The 18,481-nt window shown below is 40.1% G+C and overlaps 1 protein-coding gene across 12 annotated transcripts in view; it reads right to left on the bottom strand.

Annotated features, from left to right (window-relative positions):
* SMOC1 (SPARC related modular calcium binding 1) overlaps nucleotides 1–18,481 on the bottom strand; it is a 163,953-nt gene that overhangs the window by 72,388 nt on the left and 73,084 nt on the right. For all 12 annotated transcript variants that reach the window (XM_053944830.1, XM_053944828.1, XM_053944833.1 and 9 more), the window contains 2 exons: nucleotides 17,351–17,522; nucleotides 8,563–8,675 (listed from right to left, as the gene is read on the bottom strand). In XM_053944830.1, the coding sequence (XP_053800805.1) occupies nucleotides 8,563–8,675; nucleotides 17,351–17,522 (285 nt within the window). The remainder of the gene's footprint in view (nucleotides 1–8,562; nucleotides 8,676–17,350; nucleotides 17,523–18,481) is intronic.

Here is an 18,481-nt window from a genome sequence, read left to right as displayed (position 1 = left end):
ATGACAGGGTTTTTTTTAAAGGCTTTGAATATCACATAAAACATGATCTAAGAGCAATTATAACACAGTACATTGTGTTTATCTTGGGTTTTACTTGTTTATCTTGGGTTTTACTAAAGTGCAAATCAATCATTTTGCCTCAAGCATTTACTTTTAGTAGCCAAAATCAACAGTCATCTCATGTATCCATGTTACTGCAGTCACTGTCACTGCTATTTGCAGATTCATTTTTCTTCACTCAATATATCACAATATTAAATGCAAATTACTCAGAAGTATTATGACCATAATAAGCAATAATCAAGTTAGAAAATATGTTTTATTGCTCAATGTAATCAATTGAACACTCAAAACAAATGTGATGGATCTGCTCTGGTTTGTGTTTACAATTTATCTTTGCTGATCACACGCACACAAGACTGCATTCCCAACAGCACAAGAAGCTGCATTAATTGTAAAAATCCTACCAAGGGATAGAGCTAAATGCCAGGAGAGGGTCTCAAATTTGTAGGGCAAGACCATCCCATGTTATGTTATATAAAAAAATCCAGTGTACCCAGCATTTAAAAAACTCAAGTATTAGTCACTTGATAGTCCTTTAGCCAAACCTTTGGAAAAATAACAAAGTACATGGCAGAGGAGTTTGAAAAAAAATGTATTGACACAAATTCAAGATAGATGCATTAACTAAGAGTATGTTATGTAACACACCTCAGTAGAGAACTATGAATTACATACACTCATTTATGCAAGTGAAGTACATTACACCCATAAAAAAGTGAAGTAATTTAGTAAATAACTAGGCTAAGAAATACTAGTCTTCCTTGGACTGGTATCCCATGACCTTTTCTTCCCCCATGTTACCATTAAGAAAAGAAAGAAATTGCCATTAGAAAAAGGAAGAAAAAAAAAATCGGAGACTGACAGCACTTAGCACTTTCACAACAACCACAACCACATGTTTTACTGCAGTACCAAAGGACTTCCCTTCTACAGATAACAGCTGCAATTAAAGCTCAGCCATTATCCTAAAGGCCAGACAGCTAGCCATGAAGAATGGGCACTTCAGAAATCTCAAGAATCAGTGCCGTTGTTTTTCCTGAATGTCTTCACAATGAGACACACTACCTTTCACCATGATACCTGACCAGGTGTCAGTACAATTTAGGGTCATAACAACAGTGGCCTACAGCCTAGAGTTTGCAGCCTAAAGGCTGGGAGGAAAGGTATACTCTTCATCACTTACATTGGACTGGTATGACACTGAAAAAAGTGTAAAGGTAATAGCTGATCCAGTACCCTTTCTAAGCACTGTGTGTAAACAAACATAAAATTTCTACTATTCCAGAGCACCTCCAGCAATGAATATCCAAAATTTGGGGGTTTACTTTAAAATTTTCCTTTTATCTTAAATTTGAGCTTTTATTTCTAAATAAAATTTCAATTGTCAACCCAAAATTCAACCTCATTCTCATCCTACTCCCAACGCAGTGAAATTTTTGAACACTTATCATCAGGAAAGTAAGTATGCAAGCATGATAGATGTTTACTGCACAGATCTAACCTACAGTTATTGAGTAACATGTATTATCAAAATACATGTTAGAAAAAATGTGTTTGACTTTTTTGGCTCTCAGTCTTCTAAAACTAAGCACTAAGACAGAGGAAATACAATCTTATATACTAAAATACAATCTTATATACTTAATAGAGTTGATTGATAACCAAGCTGCAGCTACAGAATGCCTGTCACTGCTGGAAAGGCACATGACAGAATTTCTTATCTCAGATTAACACACATCTGTTCAACAGCTGTATTGTAAGTTACATAATAGGAAATCAGATAAATAAAACCTGTAAATCATTTGAGGTCTTCAACAGATTCCCCATTAACATCTACATTAAAAAAAAAAAAAATCCAATTTCATTTTAAAGCACTGCAAGCAGCCAAATCCCTGATCACGCAGAAGGACACTGTTCTTATTTAGGACATCTTACCTGTGTCTCAACTGAAGGATGAAAAGCATGAGGGACAAACCCAAGAAAAATTGCTCCATATCACCACTCCCCAAATTAAAAGCATAGCAGCAGTTTCTCTATTCCACCCACCATTATAATGTGTGAAATCAAACAGCAGCCAATATACTGGCCATATGATTAAAAACCTGATCTCATAAAATTCCTTACAATATGTAAGCATTAGAAGAGTAGTCACTGGGCATGACGCTGCCTCTTAAGTCCCTCAGGGGAAAAAGAAGCCATTCTTTGGTTGTCCTCGGTATCTCACTGGAAATGCCAGAACTTGATTCCCAAGTAAAGCTTCTAAAGGAAAGCTTCTAAACAAGCAAGCAGCATCCCTTTATAACTATTTGACAAATGAGGATCAAGGGGATGTTGCTCAAATAGAAACTGGAAGTGAGAGAGAAATTGTATACACATAACATGGAGAGAACAGAGGCAAAGCAGGAATTCTGTGACGGCTGAAACCAGTTTCCATGGAGTTATAGGAAGAGGTAGTTTGCTGTAAGAGGCTTGAAGAAACCTTGGACAAGCACTGGGCTGACAACAGGAATAGAAACACTCAGACTAACCTCTCATTGTTGTTCAGATGATATGTTTAGCAACCCATTCCTATCCCATCACAGATCAAGCAAACATTTCCTGGCTACTTCCACAATGGAGGGCAGAGATGAGAAGGGAAGAACATTAATTCTGTATTGAAAGCTATACTTCTATGAGAAAAGAAAAAACACATCCAGTTTTTGAATGGCACTGATGAGGCTAAGGGCAGGCAGCAGAGCTACTGACTGCACTCACAGAACCAGGCGAGGCTCCAAATCCTGGCTGCATCCAGGTGCTCCTTGTAAACACTGTAAAAACAGCTAAATAAATAGCTCCAAGCCAGCAGGTCATCTAGTCTGACCCAGGGAGCAGAAGCCAGTGTGACACAGCAATTCTTTAATCAAGTCTTTCCTTTGTTCAAGCCTCTGAGGCTCAGCTAGAAAGTCCTCTGAATCCAAGTTAGTGGTACACAACCGGCACACTGGCCTGATGGCCATTTATCTTAACTCTGCCTGGTGATCCTCTGTTCTGGTTCACATGTCTTGCAATGCTTAGACCTTGCATCTTGTAACACTTTTTGCTACATTAAGAGTCAGCTGATCATGGTCAGAAGCTTGCCTTACCTTTATAGGCAATTTTAGGGGAGCTATAAATTAGTCTGCATCTTGTGTTTAAGCCTCTTTGGGATTGCAGTTCCTTAAACAATTTTTGTCACTTTTTCTGTTCTCCACTCATATTTAATTCTTCACAAATGGTCTTGTGCAATTATTCCCACCAGGGCTTTATGCAGCACCCATCTCCCTCAAGTCTATGCACCACTCAAGAAATGCTTGCTCCACGGGAATTTCACTGTTCATATAACCAGGGGAAGAAATTATCTGAGGCAAAAGAGCTTGATCAAGGGCATTCCCATCACACATGCTGACACATAAGTTATTTTTAGTTCAGGAAAAGGGTCCTCAAGAGAGGCTTTCTGCTTCTGACACGGAATATGACACTTTGAAGCTAAGAATGACCTTACATTGTCACTTTCCTTAAGTATGTCCACTCCCGCATTAAGAACCTGTTCCTTTGCTATCTTGACTGGTACTTCTTTGAAGAAACGCCATAAATAACCAAAGTTCTTACCTCCTTACTCACTCATGGTTTATCTTTAGCACAACATACAAATGAGAAACACAATGAAAGCCACAGGAATAAAGTAAGTGTTTAAGTAGCAAACCTGCAGAGCAGAACTCAGAGAAAGTTACAGCTACCATATTTTATAGAAGGGATGTCTTTTAATAAAAAAAAAAAAAAAGCCAGGACTACAGATCATTTGAAAACCAGATGCTTTATAAAGAGTTTTTTTAATCTAGCAAGATAGACTGTGTTCTTCTGAAAGGAGAGGTGAATTCTTTGAGAGCTTCATATTGCTGGAATCTGAGCACTGAATAATGGAATAACAGACAGCATCCAGGGAATGAAGGATATGTCTACACAGTAACTTGCCACATTAAGAAGTGAGTTTGTAATTCTGCCCAGCATAATGCTACACTAACCAATACAGAGGAGCAGACTTGGATCATGAAGTCACACTGAAGGCTGAAAGGGTTCCCCACATCTTTAGAAAGGGCTGTTTGGGGAACCTGGGAGAAAACAGAACATTTTATGTGCATTAGCATAGTGTGGAGTGAAACTACTGGTATGGACCATAATATAGATTAATCTTTCTAAGCAGACTTATATTACAAGATGTGGTAATGCTCTGGAAGCTATCTGATAATGCAGGACTGCTCTGATAGTCAGCCCCTCACTGATCCTGTCATAAGACCACAGGTTTGACTGATGCACTCACTTTAAGAGAAATCTCAGTGCTGCATCATAACTGCACCAGGAGCCAGATTTTAAGAACCCTAAACTCAAAGAAACTCTCCAAGGAGATTTGCCCTCAGTTTTTTGCAGACTTGTGAGGAAAAGAAACCACAACTAGACAGTGGAAGGTGACAGCAAACAGCAAGACATACCACAAAGACCCACAAAACTACACCCCTAAGGCAGGATTAACATTATTCATGTTCATATTAATCTGTCTGTAACAGATCCCATTTAAAATCTCAGCAACCTTTTCTGAAAAACTGCTTGGGGAAAAACTATGAAGAATGCAAGTCTCCTTCAGCCCATGGCAACAAGCCCAATGGCACTAGGCAGCAAAAGAAAGTGTGCAGATTACCCACAAGTGCCTGTTGTTTATGAAGAACAGAGCACAGCAGGTTAAGTGCAGCATGGAAAAGGAATGGCATTTATGGAAAATACAGCATACCAGCAAAAAGGCAAAAGTCTTGGGAACACAAACTGGTTTTAGTCATGGTTAATTCTGTATAAGAGTACGTGACCTCAGTTTTCTACAATTAATCAAATTACTTGTATCTAACAAACATTCTTATTTTGTGAATAACTCAAATTTTATCTGCCTGCTTATATTACTGTGGGTTAAGTGTAGAGAGATTTCACTATAGGAAATAATATTCCCCACACAGACTGAAATATAAAGACATAGCAATTCCAGAGGAATTAATCAGGCCTGCTTCCCCATTTATAGTCATCCCATCATGCCTGCAAGTGGCATCACTTCTTCACCCTGCAAATCCATGTCACATTTGTAGATGTGCAAGTAGCACTAAAAGGGGATTTGATAAGATCTTTGCAATACGCATACTCAACAATAAGGGAAGCAGCACATATGTTGCATAGAAACAGTTATGACAGCCAGTGAATTGACAAGCGCCAGCTCCTCTTGATGCAGTAAACAAACCCCATTATACCTAGTCATGCATAAGAAAACTGGAAAACGGATCAGCTGAGCAACAGAATCAGTGGCAACACTGACTTTGGTCTGAATTTCACAGGCAGTGAAAACCAGATAGATCATACAAGTGTTTTAAGACATGCATGATATCTCTCTGCAAAAGGGTTTAAATGCAAGCCAAACTGAGGCCTTTGCCTTTAGGTCCTTCTCCCTTTCACTCTTGTTGCCACATCTAACTGTGGTAGATCCAACCCTGCAGGGAAGCAGGAGGAAGTAAGTCAGCATGGTCCTCCTCCATGGCGCATGCTCCCGCTCACAGAGCGGCAGAGGAGCTGTGCTCTCATCAGCACCCTTCAGCCCCATCCAGTCTGCAGAGCATCCAGCCCCAAATTCAGTATTGAACTGGTTACAACTCCAGGAGCTGGAAAGGGCAGACTTGAGCTGCTTTCAGAGTAACAGCCCCACCTTCAATGTTTACCCAGAGTGATTGCAATTTAGTTTCTAATCAAGATAATTGCGATGAACTACAAAAGCAACAGTTCAGCCAAGCAGGTTCTCTGAACATAGTTACTACTACCTAATTCTCCCACATCTCTACTGCTCTTGTTTTTCAATCCTACAAAAATTTCAAGAATTTCCAACAATTTATTAGTTAAATTAAAACTCAGACTCTTTTGAAGTCTGATGGCAAAGACAACCATGTGGGCCTGAATACCTACTGTGTTCAGTAGACTCAGCAAAGTGACCTGAAAGCAAGTCATCTACATCTTGAATGAGTGCTGTAACAGTCAGACATTTGATATTCTAAATACATGCATGCATCTTTGTTTCCTCTCTGATCAGAATTTTTCTTCTACATAAAACTCCCCTTCAATAACAGTTACACAGAAAGGGGGAAGTAGTTGAAAAAGTCTCTCTAACCAACTTTATATACCCTGAAACATGTGCATCTGCATTAGACTCTTGTTGGGATGGGGATTCCATGTTGAAGAGCACAGTGGGTATTTTTCCTAGAAACTTCATTGAGAGATGCTGTTCTGTTGTAGACTTCCCAACCAAGATTTTGGAGTCTAGATGGAGCAACACTGGGTACTGGACCAGAATAAACTAACAACAGTCCAGAGCTGACTTCAGCAAGGCCTCCGGACTTCAGAAGAACACAGCTTCCCTGTAGAGCAGAACCCAGGAGCTTAATTTTCTGCACAAAAGATGCAGTATCAAAAATACCTCCAGCAGATGAGATCTATTAATGAGTTGCTGGAAGCAAAACTGTTTAGACTGTCCACCAAAATTCTAGTTTTTATACATCTTTTTTAAAATCAAAATTTAATACGTTTTGACTAGAAGCTAAAGGAAATATATGTCTCAAAAGCAGGTTGAAACTAGTTAGCTTTCTTGGACATTATTTTTCACTTCAGCCTTATGCAGGGACCATTACCTTAAATGCTGCAATATAACTGATGAAGCTGGTTTGTGAGGTATGTAGAATACAGGGTATTTTTATGAACAAAGGAATTATATGAATTTCAGTTAATTCCAGATACAAAGAGATCAGAGGCTTCCTTCATCACGCCAGGTAAAACAAAAGCACTTTAGTGTTCACTCCTGAATGGAGGAAGAATGTGAAATATCACTTGGCTGCCAACTGACACCACACAATTTTTGTAAGAAGTTTCATGCTACCCCTCAACTGGCAACCAACACTGGCTAAGGAGCGTGCCAAGGAAAAGTCCAGCAACTTCTCCACAATCCAGACACTGGTACCAACCTTCAAAATAAACCTGTCTGAAACAAAGCTTTACCAACTATACTATCAGTCCAGCTTTTAAGGATAAAAATTTCACCTGCTTTCCTCTCCAAGAAGTTGATGGACAGGCGATAGACATTTCAAAGTTGGCTTTCCTTACCCATTTTTTCTTGAACTATAAAGTTTAACATGGAACACTTTGTTCCATGTTGGCCCACTGTGCTAGCTTTTATAAACATTAGCCCCCAGTGCCAACACAATCTGAGAAGCTCTACACAAAATCAAATTTCAACAATTGAAAGTGCAGTTAAACTGCAAGAAATTGCAGCCATCTTCTCTTATCCCAACCTTCTCCACACAGTACAGAAACAGAATGCTGCTCTAAAGAACTTTTTCCACTTCATCATCAAAAAACAAAAACAAAACAAAAACACTCCCACACACCAGATAATGGGAGGGTAAGGCTGAGGAGGGGAATAAAATTTTTAGTGGGTTATCACAAAAAAAAATCTTTTCTCTCCTATCCCTCCAGGCATCACAAGATGTTTGAACCAAATCCAAAGTTCTCTGCCTTTCTCATCTTTTTTAAGCCAATATTGATTCTGTTTGGAATTTTTTACCTTCAGAAGACCTTGCAAACAACCTATATATCCTAAAATTTCTCCAAGAGAGAAGCAATCTAGAGCAGTATTAGATGTATGTAAAGGTAGGCAAAAAACATTCTGTGATTTACCTAAATCCACAAAGTAGAGGTCACAGGGTTGCAGGTTTTTGGCTTTTTAGATGTGTACAAAACTGAGCAGACAGCATGAAACTGTGTCAGGAAACTGTGCATGAGCCATTTTTAACAGCCAGTTCAGCCAGCACTAGGACACTGCTCAATGTGCTCGTGGTAACAGAACCAGGTATCACTCTTCATTTCTACCCTGCTTTGGCAAACTTCAGCAACTGAACAGTGAGGAATCAAAAACCCAAACAAAGCAGTCTCATCTCCTCTCTGCCAGTCCTCCAAATCACTACAAGACATATAGTACAAGAAGTACCCTGCAGAAGAAATAGCCTGAATAGACTGCTTTTTTTTCCTGGGATAGATGAAGCAGAGGTAATAGCAGAATCAGCTGCATCCACCCTGCTCTGTGTAAGCCACAGCTCTCTGTACAGCCCCTCTTCATGGAAAAATTGACCTCCCCTGCAACTGTTTTTCTTTCTATGCAATGCTGAAGATTAATGCCATTTGCTTCTGTACTACACTGGAGCTGGATGCTATTGCATTTGTGTATGTCTTTTAAGGTATTGTGACTGAATCAAAACTTTCATTTGATTAAAGAAGTTCCCAGCTTTCAGATTTTTACCCATGTAACTGGGTCAGAGTATGCACCCACTCTGTTATCATCACTTGGCCCTTATCACTGAATCTCCCACAGACACCTGAAGCCTAGCTGAATGAAGCAAATAGAAAATTTACCTGCATGAAAGATCCATCCTCATTGCACTCTGGGATGAAGACTGCTTCCTGAGGCTTCTTTGCCTGTTCCAGTGCTTGAGCTCTTTCTAATCGACACTTGCTTTGGCCAGCATCTACAAAGAAAAAAGCAAAACTCACTTACATTGCAATTTGGTCTCTCCAAAAGCTACCAGATGACCTGTGCAGCTGCAAGAGGAAAACCCCCAAAACAAATAAATATAAAGCATAAAAGACCATTACTGCACATTCACCAGGTACATACGGAGCTACCACTCATGATCCTAAAGACAAATATGAGCCCAGACAATGAAATTACAAGCCAGTTAATTAAGAGATGCCTAATTTCCTAGTCAATAGTTTTTATGGTCATCTAAGGATCCTGGAAGCTTCTTTCAACCACCACTGGAGCACAATGTCCACACAATGAAAGGCCATTAACAGCCTGAAACTGGATGGCTGAGTATCACCAAATAATTCAGGCCAAGCAGTGAGCAATATGGAAAAGAAGTGATGACCCCCTCTTCTCTGAGAAACTCTCCCAGGAAGATACTAAAATAGCCAGTCATTCATATGAACTTCCACCTCTGCGTGGTTCAGATGAGGCAGATATGCTATTTCCTGTGCTTTCCTGAAACTCAGCTTTTACCTTTGGTCCCAATGCTTACAGCCAGGTGTGCATGATAACTTTCTCATGCATCAGTTACTTACTTCGGAGACAAGAAAAAAATTTGCTCTGCAAGCAGAGTTTGAGGGGTTAAGATCTCAGTTCTTACTTCAGATGATGGCAAAGTGCAGCATGACCTTCACCCCTTCTAAGTTGAACTCACAGTTACAGAGTATACCCAGGTAAGTCTAACTCTAATGACTGATGAGTAAATAAGGGAGGTTTTGCCCTGCAGGGATCCAGATTGACTCAGTGTTTACATTTAAAAACATCAGGTCTAACAATACTGCAGTTCAGTCTAGAAAGAGAAGGAAAACAGTGAACATCTGTTTCCATGGCACTTTGACACCAGAACTAGCACCTTCTCTCTTCTCCCATGAATCCACTGACTACAGATTTTCAGGGCAGAAACTTCATAATCTTTTAGCAGCACCATACAGAGTGAAGAAGTTTCAATCCACATTGTGCCAGCCATGGAAATCATATTGGTTAACAAAAAAATTCCACTAGATCCCTGAAGATCACATTCTGTTTCACAGATCACATGAACTTTGACAACAGAATCGCTAATACCAGCATTAAATTAGAAAGTCAGTCTGGGTTCTTAGAGCAGTTGAGTTCACATTGTGTGGCAATAGAAGTAATTTCCATCCAGGCATCTCTAGACATAGAAATCAATGACAATGCTGTAAATAGTTTTGATAAAAACAGACCAAAGCTTTCAGGCCGAGTACTTTATTTATACATCTGATGACTCGGGAGATTAAGTTTTTGTCAACACAGTTTCATTTTAAACTTATCACATTACTTCCCAAGAAGGATTTCACAAGGCTTCTGAAATTATGAAAATCAAACTGTTCTTTCTGGAGAAAGAATGATTCATAGCAATAGAATACAGAAAAGATACCAGCTGCTTAGGCACTGCATTAGAAAGTAACAGCACCTGTATCAATTCTGCCAGTGACCACTGAGTGACTACAAGTTGGTCACCTCACCCCCGTGTGAACTTATGTCACTTCTGATTCTACGTCACTTATCTTTGGACTAATTTGTTTGTTGGGTGTTTGCACAATACCAAAGCACATGGAACTTTGATCTCAGGTGGGCCCACTATGCACTTGTATAAAGAGTGAAATTCTAACAGAATAAAAAAGACTTGAATAAAATTTACACTGTATTTTTTTTCTAGTTATCCATAAGCTTTGACATGGAATTTCCTTTTTGCCTGCTTGCCAATGTGACCAGACAATCAGACCTTGTTTGCACATCTCCAGTGGAGGGTAGCCCTGCCAACTGATCCTTCCAAACATGTGCTCACTCTTTCAGCTGAAAAGGAAGCACTTGCAATGCTTGTAATTGGAACACCTATCACTTGCAGATCTCCTGTTCAAGCTTAAGAATCTAATCTTGCTTGACAGAGGACATTACTACAAAAACAGATGGTGTGCCTGCACTTTGTTTCATATCTGCCTGGCTGAAAACATTTTCAACTTCTGCTTCACAGGAGACAACTAAGTAGCAAAAAAAAAAAAAAAAAAAAAAAACAAACAAACAAACAAACAAAAAAAAAAAAAAAAAAAAAAAACAAAAAAAAAAAAAAAAAAAAAAAAAAAACCAAAAAAACCACACCAGCATAGATTATGGAGATGTGCACTTGCAAGGAAAAAAACAGGTGTGAATTTCTTACATGACAATCAAACCACAAGTTGCCAAACGAAAGTGTTTTCTAGTCTCTATATATGAGGATACAAGACTGCAGACAGGCATTTCTGGTTCCTCTCCTCAACATAAAACAGAAGCATCAAGCACTTCCACATAGCATCTGCTTTAGTGCTGGCACATTCACAACTACATGACTGAAACTGGATACATCGGCACTGAGCTGGTAGAAACAAACATTTTGTGATATCCTCTGCAGTACAAATACATTAGAAGTCCAGGAAGAAGGGAAACTAACCCATTTCTTTGTCCAGTTTGTCTAATGAACAAAGAAACATGCACAAGATCAAGCCCTTATTTAAGAAGATAATATAAACACATTACTGCTAAGGCTACCATGTCTCTCCCAGCAATTTTAACTGGCCTTTATAGATTGAACTCTCTACCCCCACCCAGCAGAGCACATTTCAGAGCACACCACCACTACACCACAGTGTTGAAGAGCTCATCGTTGCTGCAGCATCTTTTGCACTTCAATCGTTGGCTTAAGTGGTGACTCTTCCCAAATTGCTGCTGAAGTACAAAGAAGACAGAGTTTTTCTCCTGTTCATGAACACTCAGGACTGATTATTTCTCCCATCCTCCCTCACTGATTTCCAAAGGGCATGCCAGTCCTTTTACAGCTTGATTTGGAACACCTTAATACCACGCTGGGTGGAGAGGTGCGTGCATATTGCTATCTTTTTTGTCAGTCTTCCACGGATCAGTTCCAGTAAAAACAGTGCCTTTAAGATCAACATTTACCAGTCTGTTTTTAAAAGGACTGTCAATCCTTCTCTTCCTCACTCCACAGGCTGGTATTTTTATAATGTTTGCACCAACATGTGATTTCAGTGGGATGACTTCACCTTGCTATTTTTGCTTTGTTAATTAGAAAATGTAAAATATTACATAAGTGCCAAGTGTTTAAAAAATAACTGTCAAATAGCTCACCCCAAATAAGATGCATTACAAACTTTACTAAAGCCTGATCTTATGATTGTAGGTTCATATACCCAATTCTACATTTTGACTGCGTATTCAAGTGTTTCAGCACTTTCTTGCCTGTTTTTAGAAATGTTATCTGAAATATCAAACACCATGTTTATAAACCAGAATGGCATTAATGCATTCCAGTTTCATGGTTCAAGCAGACTAAATTGGACACTTTTCCCTCCATTACATTAAGTGAAAAACCAAAATAGCATAACTGCTTTTGAAAGCAGACCTGCTGAATTTTACTTTAAATATCTTCAAACTTGGGACAGATTTACTGTAGCTCAGAAACCTGCCTTTTAAAGAAAATTAATTCTCAAGCTGGCAGCTGGCAACCAGGAGATTGTTAACTACAAGCGATATTTTTGACATCCCTGGTCTAATCAGCACAATGCAGGTGCACATAATTTTGGATTTTGCAATGACATTGGCTAGTTACCATGGCTGATCTTATCCATGAATAGTTTATTCAAACAAGACCACCGTGTCCCTCATAGGATACACACTGCACTCCTGAATAGGCTCCAAGAATTCCAGCGTCCTCTCTTCAACAGGCAGAAGGCAGTATTGACACCATACAATGTCATGGTATAAAGACCCAAGCTCTCCTAATAACACAAGTAAAATACCTCCAGGATTCACATAACAGTAGCAGCAAATCAATACAATGCAACCACCAGAATCTATTAAAGCTACTTAATTTTAATTCTCCTATGTTTGTATCCAAAGTTCAAATAGCAAAAATTGATCCAAACAGCTTTTTAACTATTTTCAGTTCCACTAGGTAACTGTCTTATACAGGCTAGGTCTCCATCAGACATGAAACAGTTCAGCTACACTAAAGTCGGCAGGTTCATACCCATCTACTCCATTATATGTGTATTTGCATAAAACAGGCAAAAATGGATCTCAGCAAACTACAAAATCATGCCTATCTATTGTACAGGATATTAATCATAATTCACTCTCCTCACTGTTTTCCACTTAATTTGGGTCAAGTCCTACACCTGGAATCTCAAACTTGTTCACCCACAGAGAATGGTTCAGGTTGGTAGGAACCACTTGAGGTCATCTTGTCCAAACTTCCTGCTAACACAGGGTCCCTTGGAGCATACTACTCAGGACTGAGTAGAGACAGCTACAGACATCTCCAGGGGACCTCTCTGGGCAGCTGTTCCACTGTTCAGTTACTCTCACAGTAAAAATGTTCTTCCTTATGTTCAGGTGGAACTACCTGTGTTCCAGTTTCTGCCCACTCAATCTCCTTTCAAGATACTTACATGCATTGATGAGACCCCCTCTCTGTCATATCTTCCCCAGGATAAAAAGGCCCAGTCCCACAGTGTTTCCTCACAAGTGAGGTGCTTCGGTCCCCTCGTTACCTTGGCCACCTTCTGCTGGACCCTCTCCAGACTCTCCATGTCTCTCTTGTACTGAGGAGCCCAGAACTGGACACAGCGCTCTAGATGTGGCCTCACCAGGGCTGAGCAGAGGGGCAGAATCACCTCCCTTGACCTGCTGGCAATGCTCTTTCTGATACACCCCAGGATCCCACTGGCCTTCTTGGCTGCAAGAGCACAGCTGGCTCATGGACATCTTGTTGGCCACCAGGATCCCCAGGTCCTTCTCTACAGAGATGCTTACCAGCAGGTAAGGATGTTGCTTACTGCTTACTGCAACTGGTGCATGAGGTTATTCCTTCCCAGGGGCAGGACCCCATACTCTCTTAAATTCCAATAAGGTTCTACTCTCCTCATCCCTCCAACCCCGAGACCTCTCTGAAGAGTTCCACAGCCCTCTCAGCTTTGAATCATCAACAAACTTGCTGAAGAGGCATCTGTCCCTTCATCCAAGTCACTGACGAACAAGTTAAATTGTAATGGACTCAATATTGAACCCTGGGGGACACCACTAGTGACAGGCCTCCAACCACACCTGTGCTACCGATCCAAATCGCCTGAGACCTGACGTTCACACAGCTTTCAAACCACTCCACTGTCCACATGTCCAGTCTGTACTCCCTGAGCTTTCCTGCGAGGATATCATGAGAGAGGGTGTCAAAAGCCTTCCTGAAGTCCATGTGGACAACACCCACTACTCTTACCTCATCTATCCAGCCAGTTGTCCCACTGTAGAAGGCAATCTGGTTGGTTAAGCATGATATCCCCATCCACACTGACTACTCCTGATCATCTTCTTGTCTTCCTTTCACATCAATTCATTTTGTTCCTTTTTTGATATCCACATTGCATTTCTACTCCAGAGTTCCCTAATTTATTCAGAACATGTCTAAATTTCCAAAGTGATTGAAAGAGACATTTAAGATTTTACTAACTGCTGCCAAGGAAGGACATTCTTACTCACAATCAAGGGAGAATAAAACAAATTTGAAGACAAAACACATGGATCTAGTGAGCAAAGTATTTTCAAAACATCATCCCCTGTCCAACAAAAATAGTAGGTAGAGAAGATTATCTTCAAATAACCCATCAGTCAGAAGACCTGCCTTTCTACCACATTAGCCAAAAGCTGTGCTCATTTACTGTGTCCCAGGAGAAAGGCTGAAGGTCCTGTTACAATCTCCACCAGTAACTTACAGATAGGTTCACTCTACAAAGGGCCTTGTGATAAGAACAAACCCTGTACCAGCAGACTTATTAATCCAATTAATAAATCTAAAGAAAACTTCTAGAACACTCCCAGAAAGTAATTAAATAAGTCAAAGAAGCTCGTGGAAATCAACCAGTTAACAAAGAACTTAAATGTGTTCTAAGTCACAGATACGTACCAGTAAAACAATCACTGCATAAATGACTCTTGGCAAGCTGTCAAGATTAACAAGTATTTGTCCTTCACCCCTGCAAAGTTTTGAGGCATAACTCTTATTTAACATCAGATATTATGACGCCTCCTGAGGAAAAATCCAGGTAGCATTGCTTGGCTGTGTATTTTAGACACAGCTATAGCACCTGGAACTATTCTCTAGAATCTCATCAGTGAGGCTCCATTTGTGAAGGATGCCATAATTTGATCATTTTAAGCTACTCCTGACTTTTAACCCTTTGTGATGCATGAGGGTTTGGAAGGAGTTCAGATAATTTAGCACTGAAGGAATTTAATTGAAAAGCACGTGAGGAAGCTAACAACAAACGAGAGCTGAATAAGGGTTATAGCTCCCAAAGGGCTGGCAAGATTTCATCTTTAAAGGTCCTTAGATTCTTGAGAGAGAACAGAGCATTAACTTGAATCAAAAAGGTTCTGTTCTCACTATGGAAACCATTCTGTTTCCCTTGGCACAAGCACAGTTCAAGTCATCAGCATATACACTGGAAGCCTATGATAATCTGGGCTGCAGAACTATGCCTTGCTGTCCACACTATACTTTCTCTCCTACTTGTTTTAGTCACCTGCTGTTTTTCCCCCCCATCAGAGAGCAAAGGCAAGTTAAAACTTCTCATTCCATAAGGGTAAGCTCTTGGGTACAGCATCTATCACAAGTGTATGTGACTGAGCTCGATGACCCGTGGGATCCCTTACAGCTCCCACAGGAGCTCTCCTGTAGAGCATGTGTTGTGCAGGAGGAGTGAAGGCCGTTCAGGTATACCCAATGTCCTGCCGCAGTACAGGGTGCTCGAACACTGCTGGAAATACCTTCCTTTTTGCAAGTACACAATACAGACCTGGCCTACAGCCTGTAGTTCAGCACAGCTGTCTCACAACTGCCTGGATTTGCCAACAACTGTGATCTTTATGCACTAGAGGTCACGTTCCCAGTGCAGCTAGCAAAACAAAATACCTTTCAAGAGCTGCACATATGGAAATTACCAGCTAGTTTAAATTTGCATGTGAGAGTTGAAAGAATATTCCTACTTCACAGGGATTGGCAGGAGTGCCAGTGGGTTAAAAGCAAGACTTGCAGTTTACAAACACTCCCAGGTTGTTAGGTACTGTATAGTACCACAGGGTAAGAGGAAAAAGGAAAGGAGAAGGCAAGTTAGCTTCAACTAAACATTACAGATGCATCAGAGAACAGAAAGTATACTTTACCTGTGCCCAAGACAAAAAAAAGTTCTTTGGGACTCTGGAATCACAATATGCAGTAGGCCATGTAGTTTGGGAAGCAAATTTTGTCTACTTCCACAGACTGTTTAGTATATGAGTGTACTGCATTTCAGATCTCATGTTTTAAGCAACCTGACAGTGCCAGTTTATATGCCAATATCATCTATGGAGCTGCTTATCTAAGACAATCTGCTCTAGGAATGAAAGCAAAAATAGGACTCTCACCATACTGCTTCTTATTGTAATACTCAAAAATGCATCACTTGCAAAACAATCCAAGTGCTTCTTAAACTGTGTGAAGAAAGGTTCTGGGTTTCTGGTATTTAGAAAGAAGCCTGATTCAAAGGCCTTAACCCATGCTATAGGAGAAGCTGCCATAAACCAACCCAGCAGTGGTGAAAAATAAACAAACAAACAAAAAAATCATACAAGTAAGTTTTTTCAAGAGGAAACTGTTTGAAAGAGAGCAATATTTGAGTTAGGCCCATAATTCACCTAAACTATAAAGTCTCTCAATACACTGAAAAGAGATTTCCATTTTATATCAAGTAATTCTAACAAAGATACATTTTTTACAATAGTAAAAAAAGCCTTTATAAACAAATTCCAGGCTTAAATGAGTTATTTTTATTCTGTCACATGGATTTTAATGAGTTTCTCCTGTCACATTAATCTAGTGCCAAAAACACCTGTGCCATCTGCCCTCTGAGCCAATTGTGCCCTCAGAAAATGGACTCCACTTTATTTCTCACTTCATTGAAAATGCAAATCATTTGTGTGACAAGAGACCAATAACCCTTTAAAAAAGTTTCAACTTCGTCTTTAGACTATGCCAAAGAGCTGATTGAGGGAGAGTATTCTCACTTCTAAGTAGATGTGCAACAGCAAATGGGAAAAGAATCCATGTAAAACCTTGCATGCACTGCCTTCTTAATTAGCTCAGCACAGAAAGATTGTGTATGTCTGAAAAGGGACTAGACATCTAGTGTACATCATATTCTTCCCCACTCCAAATTCCTGCCACTCAAAGGGTCAAAGGTGTTGTGATTCCCCATCAGCACAGGTAGCAAGAAATGTCTGCTTTCAGGATTTGGTTTTGTACTTCCATGGGGCCAGCTGTTTCTGTCTGCAGAAATATATTTCAGCCCTTCTCCAGTGATGTCTGTGGCTCCTTTGCCTTCTTGATAATTCAGTCAACTCATACTCTACTGCCTGAACCAAGACTCAGACACCCATGCTTGTAGGAATGCACAATTCCAAATCAGATTACTCTCAAAGCATGGTACTAAACTCAAAGGTCTAAGAATTCAGTTTCTTACAAGGCAGGCCTCCCATTTCTCCTCTCAGAGGCATTTGGAATTCACCTACCTTTGCACCGGCCACGATGTGTCACGCTCAGACCCGGCTCACGGCACTTGGCTCTCTGGTAGTCGCACATGGACTCGTACGTTCTGCCGTCAGAGGCACACAGGGGCTTGGACTGGGACCTGGAGCAATGCAGGTTACACTGCGGGTCTCTGTCACGGTCGCTTATTAAAAACTGAAGGAAGTGAAAAAAGGAGGGAGAAAAAAAACAGTAGTTTTGTTTGGCTTCCCAAAACTGAGCATGGTGTATTTTTTTCTTTATGACAATAACAATACGACTATAACGCATTTTAAGCTGCCTAACAAAGCTGACTTTGCCTGAAGGGAACTTTAAATGAAACACGTACATCTTTAAAAAATATTAACAGTCTATTCAATTCTCTTTAATAAAATGGAAACATTACTCACTCTGCCTCACCTCTAAAAAAGTAAGATGTGCAAAGCCAAACACAACCCACACGGGAAGGGCAATACTGAGTCACAACAGCCTAGCTTGCCCAGTGCTGTGCCACAAACAGTATCTGGTACTAGACAATTTTAGTCAGAGACACAAAAAAATTGTCACCAAAGACAGAGGAATACAAATAAACTATCAAGACTGGCCTTGGTAGTTGAACTATGCATGTGACCAGTTTTATATCATCAGTGATGTTTTTGAAAGCATTGTTTATATCATCTGTGAACACCACCTGCTAAAGCATACCTATACACACCCTAAGTCACCTTTTGTTCCTTCCTGATGACATCCAGCACAGCTGGCAACTGCACTCCATGCATCCCACAATCTAATTGCATGCTATGTGCAAATCTATTTCCTTTCCTGAATTTATATCATCTTTCTGCATACCTCTTCTTCCTGAGCATTCCATTATGATGCAATCCATTTTGTACAAGTGTGGCATTCCTCGTCAGTCTTCCATAGTTTGAATAATCCCAACCTTCCAACTTCTCACCCAGACCACTTCTCTCCATATCATGATCACTACTGTTTTCCTTGGCTTTCTGCATTATTTTTAGGGATGGAGAAACCCACAATGCACATGAGTCCCCATCTTTTGTCTGCTTGTTCCCTGCAAATCCCAACATCTGGAAGTAGTTTACTGCTGTACCCTCAACTCTACTCTGAACTGCCTA

This window comes from Vidua chalybeata, chromosome 6 (assembly GCF_026979565.1).
Source record: "Vidua chalybeata isolate OUT-0048 chromosome 6, bVidCha1 merged haplotype, whole genome shotgun sequence".
NCBI lineage: Eukaryota > Metazoa > Chordata > Aves > Passeriformes > Viduidae > Vidua > Vidua chalybeata.
Note: the sequence above shows the minus strand (reverse complement) of the source record. Positions and strands in the feature narration are given on the sequence as shown.